The 21,031-nt window shown below is 37.7% G+C and overlaps 1 protein-coding gene across 1 annotated transcript in view; it reads left to right on the forward strand.

The window, feature by feature from the left end:
• Positions 1-21,031, forward strand: part of ercc3 (excision repair cross-complementation group 3) — a 77,133-nt gene that overhangs the window by 37,784 nt on the left and 18,318 nt on the right. The window contains 5 exon segments of the mRNA XM_051931251.1: positions 6,232-6,272; positions 6,274-6,297; positions 6,299-6,421; positions 8,182-8,384; positions 15,525-15,621. Of these exon segments, the coding sequence (XP_051787211.1) occupies positions 6,232-6,272; positions 6,274-6,297; positions 6,299-6,421; positions 8,182-8,384; positions 15,525-15,621 (488 nt within the window).

Below are 21,031 nucleotides of genomic sequence, written 5' to 3' on the forward strand. Positions count from 1 at the left end.
CATAGTTTTTTCCTTCATTCTTTCCATTAATTTACCTGTAATGCATGTTAAGCTTACCGGCCTATAGTTGGATCTGCCTGATCACCCTTTTTATGTAATGGAATCATATTTGCCATTTCTAGTCTTTAGGAATTTCACTAGTGTCCAGTGACTTTCTAAAAGGCATGCATCAAGGGTTTATATGTATTCACTAGCCCCCTTAGCTGCTCAAGGATAGCTTGTTAGATTTCAGCCTATTTAAAGCATGCAGGTCCTTCTAGCCGTTACAATTTGCAAACTACTCAGTACCTTCTTAGTAGTCACTGTTACTGCTGGAGGTAATCCATTTACTCACATGTTGAGAACTTTAGAAAAAATGGAAATTTAGAAAATGTGCTATTTCACTGTCTGTGTATTTTGTTTTCCCTTTACTTTCCTGTTATTCTTGATTGTTCTTTTACTACTAAAATACATCTTTCGCCTTAGATGCAATATTTTTCTATAACTGCCTTTTAGCTTCCCTAATTACCCTTCTTAATGGTTGGTGTCCATGCTATCATATGTCCCAACAATAGGCATTTTAGTTACTAGTCCTATATGCCTTATACGGCTATTTATTCCTTTTTATCTCATTTACCCTACTGCAGATTTTTTTTTAAACTAATTCCAGGTTTTTTTGATGAATCTGTCCTGCATCACATTTAACATATTTTTAAACCTGCTCCAATGCTCCTTGACTTTCTCCACACTTAAATCCCAGCTTATTCCTTTTAGACTTTGTTCTAAATTTGCCCCTACTAAAGTTAAGCTTAATAGTTTTAGTATTTGCACCGCTCTCTGCCATAACACTGAGAATTGTTTTATGAAGGTCGCCTGATAGGCACATGCATCTTACGGATATAAAAATTATCCATTGGAACGAATTATGTAATTTGTGAATGGATTAATAATTTCTCCAAAGAGATTTTTTTTTTTTGTGCTGGAGCTCTGTACTAGATTTTATAGAGGAACCCAAATTACTCAGCAATTGCAATAATGAAGCCTATGTTCAAAACAAGGAAGCCTCTTTTGTTTGTTGTCAATAAAACCATGTGATCTTCTTGCATCGACCATAATGCCAGAGCAGCTTTCAGACCTTGTGCAATGATGTCACTTGTGTGGTCTTCTGGGAAGTAGGATGTCTACAATAAGTAGGTTTGCAGTTGCCAGGTTTCGTCGATAAAATGTTCTGTCAAGGAGAGGTATGGCTTCAGACGTTCGGCGGCTTGACCATAAATCCGTTGCGTTGGTAACATGTGAAACCTTCTGCAGTTTATGCATCAGAGTTTGTCAACATGAATCATACTATTAGGTAGAGCTGTTATACTGTATTCCTGAAAATATTTCAGTCAATCTTGGGTCAAAAGTTATTTGAAACCAACCCTCTCAACCATTTGAATTCTCACCATATCTTTTGTAATGTAATTGGTGATGGTGTGTTGTTATTTCATACCATCTGTTGCTTTTCCTGTTGTATTTTTTTTTTTTTTTTCAGAATGATTCCACTACTAAAGCTTTTTGTGTTCTTCATATTTTGTGTGGTGGTTTTTTCGGAGTGACACAAGTTAGTTATTGAGCTGTCTTTAATGGCTAGTCGATTTTGACATATTTTGCAGATTTCCATCTTTGGAGCATCATCTGTCTTTTCAAAGCCAAACCACCTCCATGTGAGTGAGGATGATCCACATCTTGCAAATACATCTAAAGAAGTAGATTGTGGGGCTATTTATCCCCGGAAGCTGTTGGTTCACTCATTTTTTGGCAGCTACACTACCTTAAGTTGTGGTGCGCTGACATGCACGCCTATGTGCTCGCTTTCTGTGTGCACAGTAGTCTAAGCTGTTAGGCTACATGAGGCAGTGAATGCATGGACTCTCAAGGCGTGTTTTTGATTGTCTTTTGCAAAGTGAGACACATACTTGGTAATTTCAGCTCGCACATTGTTAAAACAACAATTAAGATTATTATCGTAGACATAAATATTTCACACTCCTACTTCTTCTCCTTGGGTGGGCAGTACTGCAGTTTTCTCTTGGAAGTTTGACTCACAGTATCCTCTTTTGCCTAGCATCAAGTTTACATCTGGTGGTCAGCTGGTAATCAGTCAACTCCTGTCTTTAGCCAGACAAACATGTGGCTTTTACTTCTAGTCTCTCTCTTGTTCATGCACTTGCTATTCCTTAGTAAGGTTTTTGGACTATATGTCCACCCTCTCTTATCTCCAATAAAGACAAGTCTTCCACTCCAGCACTTTGTTGCATCTTAGAATAAAATGGATTGCTTCAGTTTATGCCATGGCCACATACTAGGCAACGGGGTCTCTGCTTTACAGGGCAGAAGATAAAGCTAAGTTGAGAGCGAGGTCTTGATCTGGTGCTGGAACAGAATCTTTTTTTTTTTTCTTCTTTTGACACGTACATTTTCCTTTGCCATTTGATTCTTGAACTTTGCAACTTATTTTTTGACATTTTGTTCTGATTTATACAGTGCATCCGGAAGTTATTCACAGCGCATCACTTTTTCCACATTTTGTTATGTACAGCCTTATTCCAAAATGGATTAAATTCATTTTTTTCCCTCAGAATTCTACACACAACTCCCCATAATGACTACGTGAAAAAGTTTACTTGAGGTTTTTGCAAATTTATTAAAAATAAAAAAACTGAGAAATCACATGTACATAAGTATTCACAGCCTTTGCTCAATACTTTGTCGATGCACCTTTGGCAGCAATTACAGCCTCAAGTCTTTTTGAATATGATGCCACAAGCTTGGCACACCTATCCTTGGCCAGTTTCGCCCATTCCTCTTTGCAGCACCTCTCAAGCTCCATCAGGCTGGATGGGAAGCGTCGGTGCACAGCCATTTTAAGATCTCTCCAGAGATGTTCAATCGGATTCAAGTCTGGGCTCTGGCTGGGCCACTCAGGGACATTCACAGAGTTGTCCTGAAAGCCACTCCTTTGATATCTTGGCTGTGTGCTTAGGGTCGTTGTCCTGCTCAAAGATGAACCGCACACCCCAGTCTGAGGTCAAGAGCGCTCTGGAGCAGGTTTTCATCCAGGATGTCTCTGTATATTGCTGCAGTCATCTTTCCCTTTATCCTGACTAAATCTCCCAGTCCCCTGCTGCTGAAAACATCCCCACAGCATGATGCTGCCACCACCATGCTTCACTGTAGGGATGGTATTGGGCTTGGGTGATGAGTGGGGTGCCTGGTTTCCTCCCCAAATGTGACGCCTGGCATTCACACCAAAGAGTTCAAGTCTTTGTCTCATTAGACCAGAGAATTTTCTTTCTCGTGGTCTGAGAGTCCTTCAGGTGCCTTTTGGCAAACTCCAGGCGGGCTTGCCATGTGCCTTTTACTAAGGAGTGGCTTCCGTCTGGCCACTCTACCATGCAGGCCTGATTGTGGATTGCTGCAGAGATGGTTGTCCTTCTGGAGGTCTAGAGACAATTTCCTTTGACTTCATGCTTGGTTTGTGCTCTGACATGAAACGTCAACTGTGGGGACCTTATATGGGACAGGTGATATAGACAGGTGTGTGCCTTTCCAAATCATGTCCAGTCAACTGAATTTACCACAGGTGGACTCCAATTAAGCTGCAGAAACATCTCAAGGATTGATCAGGGGAAACAGGATGCACCCGAGCTCAATTTTGAGCTTCATGGCAAAGCTGTGAATACGTATGTACATGTGCTTTCTCAATTTTTTTATTTTTAATAAATTGCAAAAACCTCAAGTAGAACTTTTTTTCACATTGTCATTATGGGGGTGTTGTGTGTAGAATTCTGAGGGAAAAAAAATGAATTTATTAATCCATTTTTGGAATAAGGCTGTAACATAACAAAATGTGGAAAAAGGTGATGCGCTATAATACTTTTCCGGATGCACTGTATCTATTCCTGCATGAAGGAAGTAAACTTTGGTTCACAAAACTTGCTAAAGGGTTTTTGTATCCAAAACAAATGTTGATAAAGGGTACATCCAAGTTCATTGAACAGCAATGATTTTTATTCATTAAATGTGATTTAGTGATGTATACATGCAAAAATTCAGTAGCACAAGTACTGATTATTATTTTGTTACCATGTTATAGAGATACACCACAGTGGTCAGTGGAGCAAAATATGAGCAACAGTTTTCCAGTACCTGTAATATCCCTGAGAAAAATAACTGAATTAGGAACTCCATAGAACCGCCATTCACATAAGTTCTTTGTGCCTAATATTATGAGTAGAATACATATACAATATATATTTAAAGTGTTGGTGGAATTTCATATTTTACAAAACCTTGATTAAATATCTGTGGGTAAATGAAAGGACCATAAAGACACAAGGTAACATAATAATGGGAATATATGAATAGAGATGACAATTAAGGAAAGTGGGAGTTGGGTGTAAAGAAATGGCACAAACCATTCAGGTTAAGGAGAGGGCGGTCGAAATAGGCAAAGCAGGTTGCCAGAAAGGCTGTTGTGGGGAAAACAAGAAGCAAAGAGATGGAAATTTGAAAGTGAGCTGTAGAATGGAAAACAAAGTGAAATGCATTCAGGATTGTGTAGATGGGGGGGGGTGGGGCGGGGTGGGGGGAAGGGGGGGGGGAAGACAGGTACTAGCTTGAAAAATGCAGAAGAGGATAGTAAAGGGCATTAAGGCTACATGAGAGAAATGCATGAAGGAGAATATCTTGGGATAATGATGTTTATTGTGACAAAGTAGAAGTACTGAGCGGTAGGTTTTCAGAAGAGAGAATTGCAAAAGTACTGCTAAAGATAAAGATCAGTAAAGCAGAGGACACTACTAGAGTGTTGTTGGATATGTTGAGGGGAAGTTTAATGGCTGACAGACTGTTTAATATGGGTTTTGTGAGGGGAGGATTCCTAAAGATTTAAAAGGTGTGTGTTTACTTGCATGTATAGACATACAAAAAAAAGTGGTGATCCAGTGGAGTGTGGGTCATATTGAACAGTCAGGCTTTTGGAGCAGGTAATGAAGGTGATGTAGAGAGAGCTAAAGAAAAGACTTTAGACTCCAATGAAAATTGTGGAAATGTAGTATTAGTTACATTCCTGAGAAGGAACAGCACATGCAATCTTTGTTTTCTGAAAATGCAGGAAAAGAATCAGACAAAGGGAAAGAAACTGCAATATTAAATGCAGACAAATGGTTATATCTGCAGTGATATCCATGTACGAGGGGAAGCACTAACAGTGGTCAAGACCAGAAATCTGGAATGGTGACAATTTTGAGGTGAAGGTGTGTTGCTGCACCAGGCATCCGTTTCCTAGTCAGTTGATTTTTCATGATGATGATGAAAGTAGTGACCATAGAGGGTCATGTGAAGAATGGCCATAAGAGTTTATTCTACACCAATATTCTCACGTTGAAGACCAAAAAAATAAACCAAATTAGCTGAAGAAATAATGAAATGGAAAGCTATTTTGGAAATTACAGGCCTCAGGTGTATAACAAAAAAGACTGGGGTGATGGTTGGGAGACAAAGCTAGGAGATGTAGAAGAGGTAAGTGCATGACTGTATGGTGTGTGCCGTAAAGATGTTGGCAGAAACTCAATATTATGCATGGATTGTCAGAGAGGATGTTGTGGTGTGAAGAATAGTCTACAGTGGGCAAGTGCAACATTTGTACAGTATGTAGAATGTGTTGGAAGGAGTGCAGAATGTTGATGTATTAAGTGTAAGTTTCGAAATATGCAGTGGGGTTGGTTTTTAGAGAAAGTAGGGAAGTTCCTCTAAAATGATATTGAGTACAGGTTATGGGCACAACACAAAGTAAAATGTTTGAAGAAGGTGTTGGATAATATGAAAAAGAATGGGTCTCACCCAGAAGAATGCCAGTGTACTGCTTTTTTTGAGATTGCAACATTCAAATGACCATCACCCTAAGCAATTCTGTGATATGCAGCTGATACCTGTTACAAAGGCAAACTCACTCGACTGCAAAGTAATTTTAAACTTGCAGGATTTTTTCTAGCACTCCACTTAAATTGCACTACCTTGAACGTAATGAAGAAACATTTATAATGGGGAGGTATATTATTACAAGAAAAGAAATGTATGGTTGTGTTATGCATCTCCTTTCAGCTATTTAAGTCTGTAATTAATTTATTTCCAATCCTCGGTTTTAAGCTGAGGACAACAATGTCACTGTATAGGCCAGTAAAACCTTTTTTTTTTTTTGGGGACAGCCAAAAATGTTCAGAAGAGTGCTTACCATCGTTCAAGCTCATGTGTAAACTGGGGTTAACTGCTACTTCTTGTACGTGAAGATGATAAGATTGTTGATCTGAATTTCCTGATTGGGCCGAAGTTATATGAAGCCAACTGGATGGAGCTGCAGAACAGTGGCTACATTGCTAAGGTGCATGCGCAGAGGTGAGTGAACAAGTGTTTTCTTATCTATAATTCCATATTAAACACATCATATTTTTTTGTGTCTTGTTTTTTAATTTTATAGTTTAACCCTCCTTAGTGTTTTTCTCAAAAAAGTTTTTTGGCTTGAAAAGTTATATTTTAATTAAATCTCATCTTTCTACTGTAAGAAACATGCAAAACACTAAAAGTACAAAGACAGAAGTGTAGAAATTATAATAATGATATAAGTAGTAATAATTATGAATAATAATTTGAACATCGCACTGCACTTGTGGCGAGTGACACTCTCATTACTTTTCAGATTCACCAGAATTCCTTTCAGTTTCACTGACCGTTTCGGTTTCACTGCCTGAAGACATTCATCTCGTCATCACTGCTGACGAGAAGCATTTCTTATGAGACGCCACTATGAGGCTAGGAGAAGACATGTCTACACCATTGCCGGGTAAAGCTTGGGCCTGACGATTATGCAAGATGCGCCTATCCCGTTGTTGAGTAACACTTGGGCTCTAACACCAAGGTAGGTTAACTGAGAGTTTAAATATAACTAGAGTTGCTGGAGACAGGTATGTCTCCTTAGTATATTTTGTATAATAGTACTTCTTTCTTTTTGCATAGTCTATTATTTCTACTATACATACTTCCTTTATTCTATACTACAGTAATCCCTCTCTATATCGCCTTTCGCGGCTTCACTCCATCGCGGATTTTATATGTAAGCATATTTAAATATATATCGCGGATTTTTCGCTGCTTCGTGGATTTCTGCGGACAATGGGTCTTTTAATTTCTGGTACATGCTTCCTCAGTTGGTTTGCCCAGTTGATTTCATACAAGGGACGCTATTGGCAGATGGCTGAGAAGCTACCCAGCTTACTTTTCTCTTTCTCTTGCGCTGACTTTCTCTGATCCTGACGTAGGGGGATTGAGCAGGGGGGCTGTTTGCACACCTAGACGATACGGACGCTCGTCTAAAAATGCTGAAAGATTATCTTCACGTTGCTATCTTTTGTGCAGCTGCTTCCTGAAACGACATGCTGCACGGTGCTTCGCATACTTAAAAGCTCGAAGGGCACGTATTGATTTTTGCTTGCTTGTTTTTCTCTGTTTCTCTCTCTCTTTCTGTGCTCTTGACGGAGGGGGTGTGAGCTGCCGCCTTCAACAGCTTTGTGCCGCGGTGCTTCGCATACTTAAAAGCCAAACAGCCCTATTGATTTTCCTCTGCCTTTATGACAGTCTCTGCTCCTGACACCTTTGAAGAGGAAGATATGTTTGCATTCTTTTAATTGTGAGACGGAACTGTCATCTCTGTCTTGTCATGGAGCACAGTTTAAACTTTTGAAAAAGAGACAAATGTTTGTTTGCAGTGTTTGAATAACGTTCCTGTCTCTCTACAACCTCCTGTGTTTCTGCGCAAATCTGTGACCCAAGCATGACAATATAAAAATAACTATATAAACATATGGTTTCTACTTCGCTGATTTTCTTATTTCGCGGGTGGCTCTGGAACGCAACCCCCGTGATGGAGGAGGGATTACTGTATTTTGTTCTGAATAAATGAGTGTGGGGAGCATTTTCTAAATGCACTGAAAAAATGGAAGAGAAAACCTGACCAAAGGATGTTTATTTTCTCTATTTCCTGTCAGGTGATTTGAAAATGTGCATTCAGATCTTGGATAGATAAGAGGAAAAAAGTGTTAAATAATATCTGGGTTATATTTGCAGAAAATAGAATAATCATTCAGAATCTTTTATTATCAACAGGTTTGGTGTCCTATGACTCCTGAATTTTACCGTGAATATGTGGCTATTTCAACAAAGAAGCGCATCCTGTTGTACACTATGAATCCAAACAAGTTCCGAGCCTGTCAATTCCTTGTGCGTTTTCATGAACGTCGAAATGACAAGATAATTGTTTTTGCTGATAACGTTTTTGCACTGAAAGAATATGCCATTCGTCTGAATAAGTAAGAACCTTATGTAAACTTTTATAAAAGTGTTTAATCTTATTTATTTAGTAATTTTATTTTTCTTGCAAAGGCATGCATGATTATAATTACATTATATTTGTTCACATTATTTTATTTACTGGAAATATTTTACTGGATGAGATATTTATTGCATAATATTGTTTAAAGTATATCTCTTTTATTCATGATAGTTCTTAAAAAATGTTTCAACATGTTTTTCAAAAATGTTTTATTTGTTAGGAGACATTTCCAATTCATTACGTCTCAGTACACCGATCTGTAAATGTCTTTCAGAATTAAAAGTGCATAGCCCTTTTTTTTGCCTCATCTTTCAAACCTCTCATTACCTGACTATCAAATTGTTAATGCAATTTACTCTATTGCTAGTCTTCTGTCTGTAATTCTAGTAATTATTTTGACAGCTGTCCTGAGTGCTTTGTATAATTCACACTTATTTTTTTACCAATTTTTTTTTCGTACCTTTTGGCCACAAAATTCATATGACATTTCTATTTTCTCATTTGGCGGAAATTGATAAATGTGCAACCATGTGGAATCTTTTTTTGAAGACTGCAGTTATGACATAAATGTAGTTGAAAATTAAAAGTTTTCGATTCATTTTCATTCAGATGAATTTTGTAATACCTGGTGCCAGGTATTGAGTCCCTTATATAAGAATTCACTATGGAGAATATTAGCAAGAGATGCAATTATAAGTGTACTGTTAAAAGACATTTTTGCATGGATCAAACTACTGTATACAAATCCAGAAGCTTCAGTTTGTATTAACATTTGTTCAGACTACTTTAAACTAGAACGTGGTACCAGATAAGGATGCCCCTTGTCACCACTGATATTAGCAATCACCATTGAACCACTGGCAGTTCACTGTCGAAATGCTTATCAGATAAAGGGGATTATCAGAGAAGGACTTGAACAGAAAATTTCTCTGTATGTAGATTATATAGTTTTGTATACATCAGATCCACAAAATACTGTGCCTGAAGACTTAACAGAATTAATTTGAATAAAAGTGTGCTCTTTCCAGTGAATTCTCAAGCATACAATATTAGATTGGACACCTTCCCTTTTATTATTGCAGATCAGTTTAAATACCTAGGGGTAAACATCACAAGTAAACTTAAAGCTCTTTATCAACAAAATTTCGCCGTCTGTATGGAATAAATTAAGCAAGACTTGCATAGATGGTCAACCCTTCATCTCACACTAGCTGGAAGAATTAACGTTGTTAAGATGAATATCCTTCCTAAGCTTCTCTTTTTATTTTAAAACATTCCAATACACATCAATAAATCATTCTTTAAGCAATTAGATTCAACCATAACCTCATTTATTTGGAACTTAAAACATCCATATATCCAAAGAGCGACTCTACAAAGACCTAAGGCAGAAGGTGGCATGGTTCTTCCTACCTTTCCGTTTTATTACTGGACAGCAATCATACAAACTATAAAAACCTGGACACAAATAGATGAACATACACAGGTGTGGTCCGCAATAGAAATAAAATCCTGCAGTACTTCTTTATATTCCCTGCTTTGTTCCCCAGTAAATGCAAGTTATCACCAATATACTAATAACCCAATTGTGCTTCACTCACTCAGAACATGGAACCACTGTAGAAAGCATTTTAAGATGGAGAATCTTTTATCTGTGGCACCTCTGCAAGAGAACCACCTTTTTCAACCCTTGCAAACATATGCAGTCTTTAATATCTGGAAAACATTTGGGATTAAATTGTTTAGAGATCTTTATATAGACAACATCTTTGCATCCTATGAACAATTATATTCCAAATTTAATTTTCCAGCAACACATTTCTTTCACTATCTTCAAATTAGAAACTTTGTTAAACAGAACCTGCCCGATTTTCCCCATCTCCCACCTTCCTCTATGCTAGAAAAAATATTGCTCAGTTTCAAGGACTCAGACAGTATTTCTGTAATATGTAAAATTATTGTACAGTTCCTCTCTTTCAAAGATCCAAGAGGACAATGGGAAAAGGATCTCTCACTCAACATATCAGAAAAGGAGTGGAAGGTAGCAATGCAAATAATTCATTCGAGCTCCATATGCACAAAGCATTAAATTATTCAACTCAAAATTATATATTGAGCACATCTGTCTCGCTTAAAAGTGTCCAAAATGTTTCCAGGGCAAGATCCAACCTGCGAATGCTGCAATGAAGTCCCAGCCTCACTGGGTCACATGTTTTGGGCCTGCACCAAATTAACATCATTCTGGACCAAAATTTTGAAGTGACTTTCAGACAGCCTTGGTGCCACAATCCCTCCTAACCCATTAACAGCTGTATTTGGTGTTCTTCCAGATGGGCTTAAAGTGGAGAAGGACAAACTGTGGTTGCCTTTACTACACTATTGGCATGCAGACTTATTTGCTAAACTGGAAGAATCCTAACTCTCCTCTTTTAAGTCAGTGGGTAACTGATGTTTTATATTATTTGAAATTGGAAAAAAATCTAATTCTCAGTTAGAGGATCTGTGCAGAACGTTTTCAAAACCTGGCAGGATCTAATCCATAATATTTTAGAATAAGCTCTTAAAGCACTGAAGAAGTAGATTCTCTTCCTTTATCCGCCTATTAAACTCATCAATTTATTTATTTTTACTAGCTTTAAGCTTTATTCCATTGGCCATGCTCTCTTTCTCAGGGGTGGGGGTTGATTTGTTTTCAATCCTATTTATTGTAAAAATTGATCTATTTGTATGGAATGATTTCAGTAAAATGAATACAATTAAAAAAAAAAAAAAAAAAAAAAGACTAATAAGTAGAAAAGTATACGGTTTGTTTTGGAAGGGGGGAGCAAATCAGTGAACTATTGGAATACACAGAAGATAAGCTTTTTTAAAATTTTTTTTGCTTGCACCACCTACACTAAGTAAATTGGAAGCAGTACGTTTAATTTATATATGCATAACAAACACATTCTATTCACAGTCCTATTGATTGTAAACTGCTAACGTTAGGACTGTTACATAGATGATTACTGTCTTTTTTATATATGCATAACAAACACATTCTATTCACAGGCCTATTGATTGTAAACTGCTAACGTTAGGACTGTTACATAGATGATTACTGCTCTTTACAAATTTAAGTTGCACATTTGGTTTGGCCTGATCAATTCTTAGTACTCAGCCCACTACACACTTTACCTGTCTGTCACCTCCAGGTCTCATTTGTCCTGTTGAGTACAAAGAATTACTGTATGTAAATGTTTTGAGTAAGAAACTGAGTGAAATTGCTCATCAAATTTGCCTGTGGTGTTCACAAGTATTAATTGGTGAAATTGATGAGCTGCAACAAGTAAAAAGAAAACAAAACTGTTAAATGATATTCCAATGTGTGCCGAGTACAATAACTGAGTATTTCCAGCCTTTATACTAAGATATGTGAAATGTATACAGATGGGGAAAAAAGGATATTTCTAGAATGTGAAACAGTTATAGCTTGTGCATTCACAAAATGGTTATTTTAGCCTTCTAAAAAAAGTCAATGCAATTTTAATAGTGAAGCACTGCAGCTTGCGAAATATATGAAAGCTTATTAAGTTCTCCTTTACACAACAAAGTTCCTATGGAAAAAAAACTTGATAATCTCAATTTTTCAAAGTCATTTAGATCATAGCAAGACAAAGGCCACACTTAGACAGTATTCTGTTCATTTCCTATTGTCTCTAAAGTAAGTTGAAGTGAGGTAGAAGGTTTTTGCCATGCTGTAGGAAGACAGGTGCATTGTGTCCTGACTGCAAATAAGGTTTCCTGGCGGGGCAGATAACCATCCAAGACCTGGTTGCCCTTAAGTGACTATTCCAGCGCCAGACTGATTCATCAGTCAAGCCCTTCTGAGACCATGCTCTCCAATCATACACCCATATTGCTGCCAATACTGTAGACAGACAAAAGATCCATATCAGTGATGGGACAGTAAGAGACAGACTTCATGGCCTTGAGTAAGGCAAGATGTAATAGGCTGTATCACAGGACTTTGGGAGACTAATAACTATCTAGAGCAGTTTGATCTTTGTATAGGTTAGTTATTTGATTTTTAGAGCACTTACCTCCAGGGAAAGTGAGTAGGTTTCGGGAGCAAACGGCTTTGGTGGTGTACACCCCACACCACGGGTGGAAACGTTGTTGGCAGTTTTGACGTGGGTGAGGAGGCCTGTCATCCACATTAATACACGAGCCCCGACATCCTGGTTTTAATACCTGTCATACTAGGGAAGGACATTTGTGTGGCCACAGGAGTTACTGGCTGAAAAGTGAGGCACGTAAGCCGGACATGCAGAGGATCCTTAAAATTGTAAGTCCTGAAGAAAGAGGGGAAAAAAAATAAAAGAAGTGTGTGCATGTGAGAGTGAGTGTGCTTGCAGCCACACATGCAAATGTGTGCAAATGAGATGCCCAAAATATAGGGAGACTTCTGCCTAGACTGAAGCTATAGGGGATGGAAGGTCACAAGCGGTGTCACTGACAGGTTGGTGTCAGGCCACAGTTAATGATTGGCCAGGTAGTTTGGCTCTGCAGAAAAAGCTGAGAAGTACCCAGCAAGGGTTGTCTTTTTAGCAGCTGGCGTAGGAGAGAGAAGGTAGCTGAGCGATTGTGATAGAGCGATCCTTTTCTAACATTCCTTTACACAGAACTGATTTTTTTTTTTTTTCACTGACTTTTCTGTATATTGTGTTTGTGCTGTATTTTGTATGTATGTTGTTCTGTCCTCTTGATTTTTGTCCTAGGAGAAGGAGGAAGAAGAAAAGTTGTCTAATCATGTTGTCTTGTTTACCTTTTTTCATCACCGTCATTTTTGAGCCAAATAAATACTGTACAGATCCACCTTCACTTATTTTTGTTTATTGTTGTATTTATATTCAAACAGTGTCACTGCAGAAGACTGCATCTAATTAAAGTACATGATGCTGGAATTTTTTTTTTGTTTTTCTTACTGGCACTTTAATAAAGATTTGTTTTCTTTTGAATATTTTTGTTTCTTTGCCTCCAAATACACCACTGATGATCCATTCGTTTACGTTACAGACACCCAGAACTGAGTGTGTGCAGAGGTGCCAGCACATGGGGCGTCACACAGGGTCTCTGCTCACACCACCTACACATTTTTTTTTTTTTCGCCTTATACAATTTCTTGTATTAGGAATTGGTTAGTTTTCGCATACCCCGTGGGGTCAGAGCGTAGGGTCGGCCATTGTACAGCGCCCCTAGAGCAATTCCAGGTTATGGGTCTTGCTCAAGGTCCCAGCGGAGTAAAATCTCTTTTTTGGCAGTGATGGGGATTCGAACCGGCAGTGCCAGGTCACTCGCTGCTTTTGTGTTAGAAATGGATACTGGTGTAGAACTGCTGCCTTCTCTGCCTGACCATAACTCCTAGAGCACCTTTGGAGCCTCCCTGCAGCTTCATCAGTGCCTTTTGTAGAAATGAGATACTATCTCATAAGTGCCAGTTTGGTTTCTCGTTGGCTTTGTGTGCCAGAGAATTCAAGCAGTGGTGGCTATAAGATGCAATCACAGAAGATACTGATGGACTGCAAAATGACTTTTTTTAGTTACTGCAGATGTTTTTGTTTTCGTGTTATTTCATTTGTGTATTTTTATTTTAGCAGCAAAGTTCGAAATTGCATTTTGTTTCTTATTTCCACTAGCCTATAAATAAAATATTAATGGACATCAAGTTAAGTAAAGGGTTTTTCTTAGTAGGTATAATAGTGTGAAACATTTTTGTTTATAAGGGTGTGATTTCAAGTTTTCCTTTCTGTTAAGTAATAAGTTGAAATATAGAAAAAGCAACTGTGTCATAATTTACTAATGTATCATAATTATGTAATTTTTTGTTATGGGTCCCAGGCCACTGCAACTCCTATGTTGCACACAATGTCTCACTCACTAGGATTATTATTTAGAAAGGCAACACAAATTTTGTTCTTTAGGCCTGGTTTGCTCAATAACTGAATTCAGGCACATTTTTTACATAAAGTACAGTAGAACATTGCTTATCTGTGCCCGATTTACTGAGGTTCTGCATGTACCTGTAAGTGTAATATACTTTTTCTTATAATTAATAAACATTTTGCCGTGAATACTATACAGAGTGTGTAAATACTATACTTTTTTTTACATCAGCTGTGTCAGGTGAGGGGTCGAGGAGCTGGTGACTGTGGGAATGTGAGCTTAACTTGCTCACCTTTCTGTTGGCTGTTGTCCGTGTGTCGCCAGCGTTGACTGTGTACACATGCTGTACTGTTTTGTTCATTTAGGAGTTTTGTGTTTATGCATTTCAAAGCGCTGATGGGAACTGCAAACCCATATGCTCTTGCTCTGAGGCAAGTGCTTTGTGGCACGAATTAAATGGAGAGATCCATCTGCCAGTCACACACAGCCTGTCTGACCTCTGTGAGCAGTCTCTCCCTTGTAATGTCAGTTGACCTCTCTCTCTGTTAGCCCCCACCTCCTCTGCACAGTGTTGACACTACACTCCACCAATCCACAGTGCCAGTCCCACCCTTATCGCTAATTCAACTGCTGTAGACTCATTCCACAAAGCCTCTCGTTTCTTAAGATTTGCACTGTGCTGAGTTGTGAACATGCGGTCCATGGCTCAGAGGCGAGAGCTCTGAGGCATGAGCAAAATGGAGTGCTCTATCAGTCAGCTGCACAGTCTCTGACCACTGTGAGTGGTGCCGCTACTGGGGCCATCTGTTTTATCCGAGTTTTCAGCTATACGAGCTAGCATCTGTCTACATTACCCTTGGTAGTATGGGTTCTAGTGTACCAATAAACACACAATTGTTTATGTCAGTTTTTGGATTCAAAGATCATAGACTCGCCAATCAATTGTGCTCACTGCATTTTCAGCACCATTGCCTTTTCACTTTGATTCTGTATCATAATACTTTATGTACAGTGTATACAGCAGTTTTTTGTCCTGTACTCTGTCAAGTTTAACTTTTTAAAAGAGAGGACTTCTATGCTTCAACATTTTTCTTGCATTGATTATTTTGCCTGTTACTAATTATTATATAGTCTTATTAATACAAAATAGGTGAATAAGGTTCTGTAGCTAATTCTGGATTTCTTCCTTCAGACCATATATTTATGGGCCCACTTCACAAGGAGAGAGAATGCAGATTCTGCAGAACTTCAAACACAATCCGAAGATCAATACAATCTTCATCTCGAAGGTACCTTAATCTTTATTTTTGCTGAGAACACTTAACCAGAGTAATGTTGTATTCCTTTATTGAGATTACATTGTCTTAAATATTTTAACCAACATAGGATGTAATTTAGATATTCAGTACTAATGTTTTTGTATACAGATAAAAAAGGAATAAGAAAAATCTCAAACTGACAGACAGACAGATAGATAGATGGACATACAGTTACTTTTATATAATGCTTTTCTAGACACTCAGAGCAGTTTAGATTGACAATGGGGTGCCACTTCAACCACCACCAATGTCCAACATCCACCTAAGTGATGTGATGGCAGGCATTTTCCTCCTGTACACTCACCGCACACTAGCTATTAGGTGACGAAGGAGTGAGAGAGATACTGTAGTTAGCCAATTAGAGAAAAGGTTGTGATGGTCAGAGTGGCTGAGTGTAAAAAAAAAAAAAAAAAAATTGGCAAGTAGTTATTGAATAACATTTTTTAGCTATCTATCACTGATGTATTTTGGAAATTGCAATCAGATTTCTGGAGCAGCACACCCAACTCGTATTACACATCCTCAAATGCATGCACTACTGAAAACCACACCAGCATTCAGGAGTCACAGAATATTGCAGCCCCAAATCGTGGGATGTTTAAAAACAAGATCAGGAGTTAGTCAAGGCAGTCAAGGTCGCAGCCATTAACGAGTTAGTTGCCCACATTTCAGAATTTGCCACTTACCTATGCAACAAAAGCTATTAGCTAAATACGCAAAATAGGGAAAAATCACTACTACATTCAGTAGACTAGTGTTATTTTTTTCCCTGATATCTGTTTGATAATGGGTTTGATGCTAGATTCTTAGTAGCTAAGTATAGGATAACTAGCATTGTGTTTAAGAGTTCTTCATGTGTAATAGTCAATTTTGTAACCTGCTCTGTAACAACACTTGTTTGAAAACAGTCTGCAGACTGATGTTCAGTCGATTAGGCTGGTCTCCTTTGTTACTTGCTTTGGGTAGCAGTGTCTGCTAAGTCAGTAAGTGTAAATGTAAACTGCTTGGATCACTTGAGCAAAAGCAGTGCATAGCAAGTAGCAGCAATAATTAATTTGGAAACCAGCGGAACAAGTCACATATATGGCATCAGTTACATGTTGACAAACTACTTTTCTTCCTCAGGCCCGCCAATGTCCCACTAATTACCTTATGTATATTTTATGTAGCACCTTTCATGGTGTTCACTTTCCAATGCATTACAGTACAGATGTTAGCAAATGTATTTTAGGTTTATTTTTTATACTTTAGGTTTTATGTTTTCAGCATAAAGCTATTATTAGATAAAGGACCCAAGTAGAAAAAACACTTAAATGCATTTGTAGAATGAAGAAAAGTTAATTCAATAACTTATATTATTCTTTATACAAGCTCAAAAAGAATACATGTATTAACAAAGTAGGACTACATCTAGAAGTAGGCATATTCCACTAACCCTGAAACGTTTTTCAGAACTGATGTCAAAATGTGAGAGAGAATATAAGGTGGATACAATACAATACAATACGATTTATTTTTGTATAGCCCAAAATCACACAAGAAGTGCCGCAGTGGGCTTTAACAAGCCCTGCCTCTTGACAGACCCCAGCCTTGACAAGGAAAAAACTCCCAAAAAAACCCTTGTAGGGAAAAAATGGAAGAAACCTTGGGAAAGGCAGTTCAAAAAGAGACCCCTTTCCAGGTAGGTTGGGCGTGCAGTGGGTGTCAAAAAGAAGGGGGTCAATACAATACAGTACAATACACAGAACAGAACAAATCCTCAATACAGTATAAAAATAAAAATTTTACAAGTACGGAGCAGAATTTAACAGTAGATGATACCACATAATATGATTTGGATTTGTTTAGATGTCATGAACACTGCCTGACAGAGAATCTTGCTGTCAAGGTGAAGCCTGGAACTGGAAAGATTCTTTCAAGAAATGAACTAGACTGAAGGAATGGATTTATCATGTATTTATTAATGTAATAAGCATTTTTGCAAAATTTGCACTACTGATGTTAAGTACAGGACCTAAAGAGCAAGTGGCCTGTCTGGAATTAGAGAAAAAGTCAGAGAAACCATATTTTAGATCAATTAAGAATATAGGAAAGAGGTGTTAAATAAATAAAAGGAGTGTTAAAATAGGTTCAGATTGGGAAGGAGAAATTGTGCAATTTTAAATGGCTATTCATACTGCACGATAAGGGTTGCCAGTTGTATAAGTGCTCAAACTGTATGTTCAGTCCTATTGACATGCCAAGATGTGAGTGCTCAGACTATACAGTACGTTTACATAGCTTCGACAGGCAGTTTTACCCATTCAAAAGACATGATGGCCACAGGCTTCTCAAAATGTCAACAAAGAAAAGAGCTGCTTTCCTGATTCTTGCTGTACTGTGTGTTGAAAGTACAAAGAAAAAGGTATAACTGGACATGTGGAAGGTTGAGGCACAGGTAATATGATCTGTCCATATACAAAGATAATTTGAAGTATGTAGTCTACTGTATGTAATTTACTGTTGTGTGTGTTTATTTTGGTTTCTTCCCATAAAGGTTTTGTAAGATACTTTTGTCCTGTGGTGGGTTGGCACCCTGCCTGGGATTGGTTCCTGCCTTGTGCCCTGTGTTGGCTGGGATTGGCTCCAGCAGACCCCCGTGACCCTGTGTTCGGATTCAGTGGGTTAGAAAATGGATGGATGGAAGATACTTTTGTCATTGATCATTTAGTAATATGTGTGTTGCCATAAGATATTTAGATTTTTGAAATCCAAAATGTCAAAATGAGCACAGCAATACCCAATGTATAGTTTGCTGAAGTTGAAGCACATTGAAATTTCTAATGTGCTCTTTGCATTTCACATTAATACATCAGTGTAACATATAGGGTATTGGCAGTAACTGTATGTACTGTATATCCATTTCAAGTGCTGCTTTGTAAATACATTCACATCCTTAGACTTTAAACAGGGAATGACTGATTTAAGAACATTTATATTAGGTAGAAGGTCTAGTGTGGGCTGGGTGGTGCTTTGGCCTTGGAACCCCTGCTGATTTTGTTTTTTCTCCAGCCTAACTGCAGTTTTTTTGTTTTATCTTTCTTCCTGGCCATCTGACTTTACCTTTTTCATGTTACTTATTTTTTAATATTATTGCCCAGTCTTTTTTTTTTCATGTAATTTTCTCTATGACATCTTGTAAAGCACGTTGAGCTACACTATTTGTATGAAAATGTGCTGTATAAATAAATGTTGTTGGAATACAAACCACTGATGAAAAACACGAATTGAAATACTGTACTTGAGTGAATAGTGTAAGCAAATGAAAATCATAAACATCTAATAATGATAATAATATGGACAAAGTTCACTTTATTCCTGCTGATTATCTGTTTCAGTTAAAAAAAAAAAAACACTGTAAAATTGTGTTTTGCAGTGACCATCAACAAAAGCCAAGTCACTAGCAAAAGCAGAAGACCAGAAACTGATCTAATGCAGGAATGTTTTCCTCGTGGACAATTGTATATAGCATGTTCAAGAGTGAGCAGCTCCAGTGATGTAATAATATTATTATTATTGACTGATGCCTTTATCCATGGCAACTTACTACATTTTAGATGCAGTTAATTAGCTAATATTTTATAAGCTTAAGGGTATTAGAGTATAATGCATTACTAAAATTAATACATTTAAAATTGCAAATGGTTCGTTGCAGTTGACTGCTCATCATTGTTTAGTGTTCCTTAGCCTTTGTTCACATTAACCAGTTAGCCATTTTAATTGATAATGTTTACAGTAATCCCTCCTCCATTGCGGGGGTTGCGTTCCAGAGCCACCCGCGAAATAAGAAAATCCGTGAAGTAGAAACCATATGTTTATATGGTTATTTTTATATTGTCATGCTTGGCTCACAGATTTGCGCAGAAACACAGGAGGTTGTAGAGAGACAGGAACGTTATTCAAACACTGCAAACAAACATTTGTCTCTTTTTCAAAAGTTTAAACTGTGCTCCATGACAAGACAGAGATGACAGTTCTGTCTCACAATTAAAAGAATGCAAACATATCTTCCTCTTCAAAGGAGTGCGTGTCAGGAGCACAGAATGTCACATAGATAGAGAAAAACAATCTGTAGCAAACAAATCAAAAGGGCTGTTTGGCTTTTAAGTATGCGAAGCACCGCGGCACAAAGCTGTTGAAAGCGGCAGCTCACACACCCTCTGAGAGGGAGAGAGTGTTTGTTTTTCAGTCAAAAATCAATACGTGCCCTTCGAGCTTTTAAGTATGCGAAGCACTATGCAGCATGTCGTTTCAGGAAGCAGCTGCACAAAAGATAGCAACGTGAAAATAATCTTTCAGCATTTTTAGACGAGCGTCCGTATCGTCTAGGTGTGCGAACAGCCCCCCTGCTCAATCCCCATACGTCAGGATCAGAGAAAGTCAGCGCAAGAGAGAGAGAAAGTAAGCAATCTAGCTTCTCAGCCATCTGCCAATAGTCCCTTGTATGAAATCAACTGGGCAAACCAACTGAGGAAGCATGTACCAGAAATTAAAAGACCCATTGTCCGCAGAAATCCGTGAACCAGCAAAAAATCCGCGATATATATTTAAATACGCTTACGTATAAAATCCGCGATGGAGTGAAGCCGCAAAAGGCGAAGCGCGATATAGCGAGGGATCACTACTGAAAAATTTGTCATTTTTATTTAAATGCTGCATGATTGGTTACGGTTCAGAAACTTTTTTTTTGCCACCCGTCTTGTCCATTTTTGTCTCTAGTAGCCCACTAAAGAGGGTTTATTCAGTTGTAAGACTCTTAAAAATGAAATATTTTTTTCTGTATTTGTATTTTTTTTTTGGGTTGCTACAAAGTTCTTTTCTTTGGATTAATTTTGAAGCCTACTGTTAGACTTGATATGTTAAATCTTGTTTTCTTGATTGTGTTGTAAAGGGGACAAAATGAATAAAGAGTAGTATGTTGGTTCTGATCAATAAAGTGGCTTTAAATGAAAAATAAGTTATACTTTTATTGGCAGATTAGTATATTGTATACAGGTATAAAGCTATCAGTTAATCTTGTGTACTCCTTTCATGAGCAGTTACCACACTTTGTAAAGTTCTGATTTAGGATAACATAAAAGAACAGTTTTTTAATTATTTACTAAATAGCTTCTCAGTGGTGTTTTGACAGTGCATTCAGAAAGTATTTAGACCCCTTTTTCAGATTTTGTTATGTTGCAGCTTTATGAAATAATATTTTAAATTAATTTTTTCCTCATATCAAGCAAATCTCATTACCGCCATATAGCTAAGCAAACAGCATTTTAGAAATTATTGCAAGTGTATAAAAATACAACTGAAATTTCGACTTGACACAAATAATGTGAAAAAAGGAAGAGGT

The sequence above is a fragment of the Erpetoichthys calabaricus genome, chromosome 8 (genome assembly GCF_900747795.2).
Source record: "Erpetoichthys calabaricus chromosome 8, fErpCal1.3, whole genome shotgun sequence".
In the NCBI taxonomy this organism is placed as follows: Eukaryota; Metazoa; Chordata; class Cladistia; order Polypteriformes; family Polypteridae; genus Erpetoichthys; species Erpetoichthys calabaricus.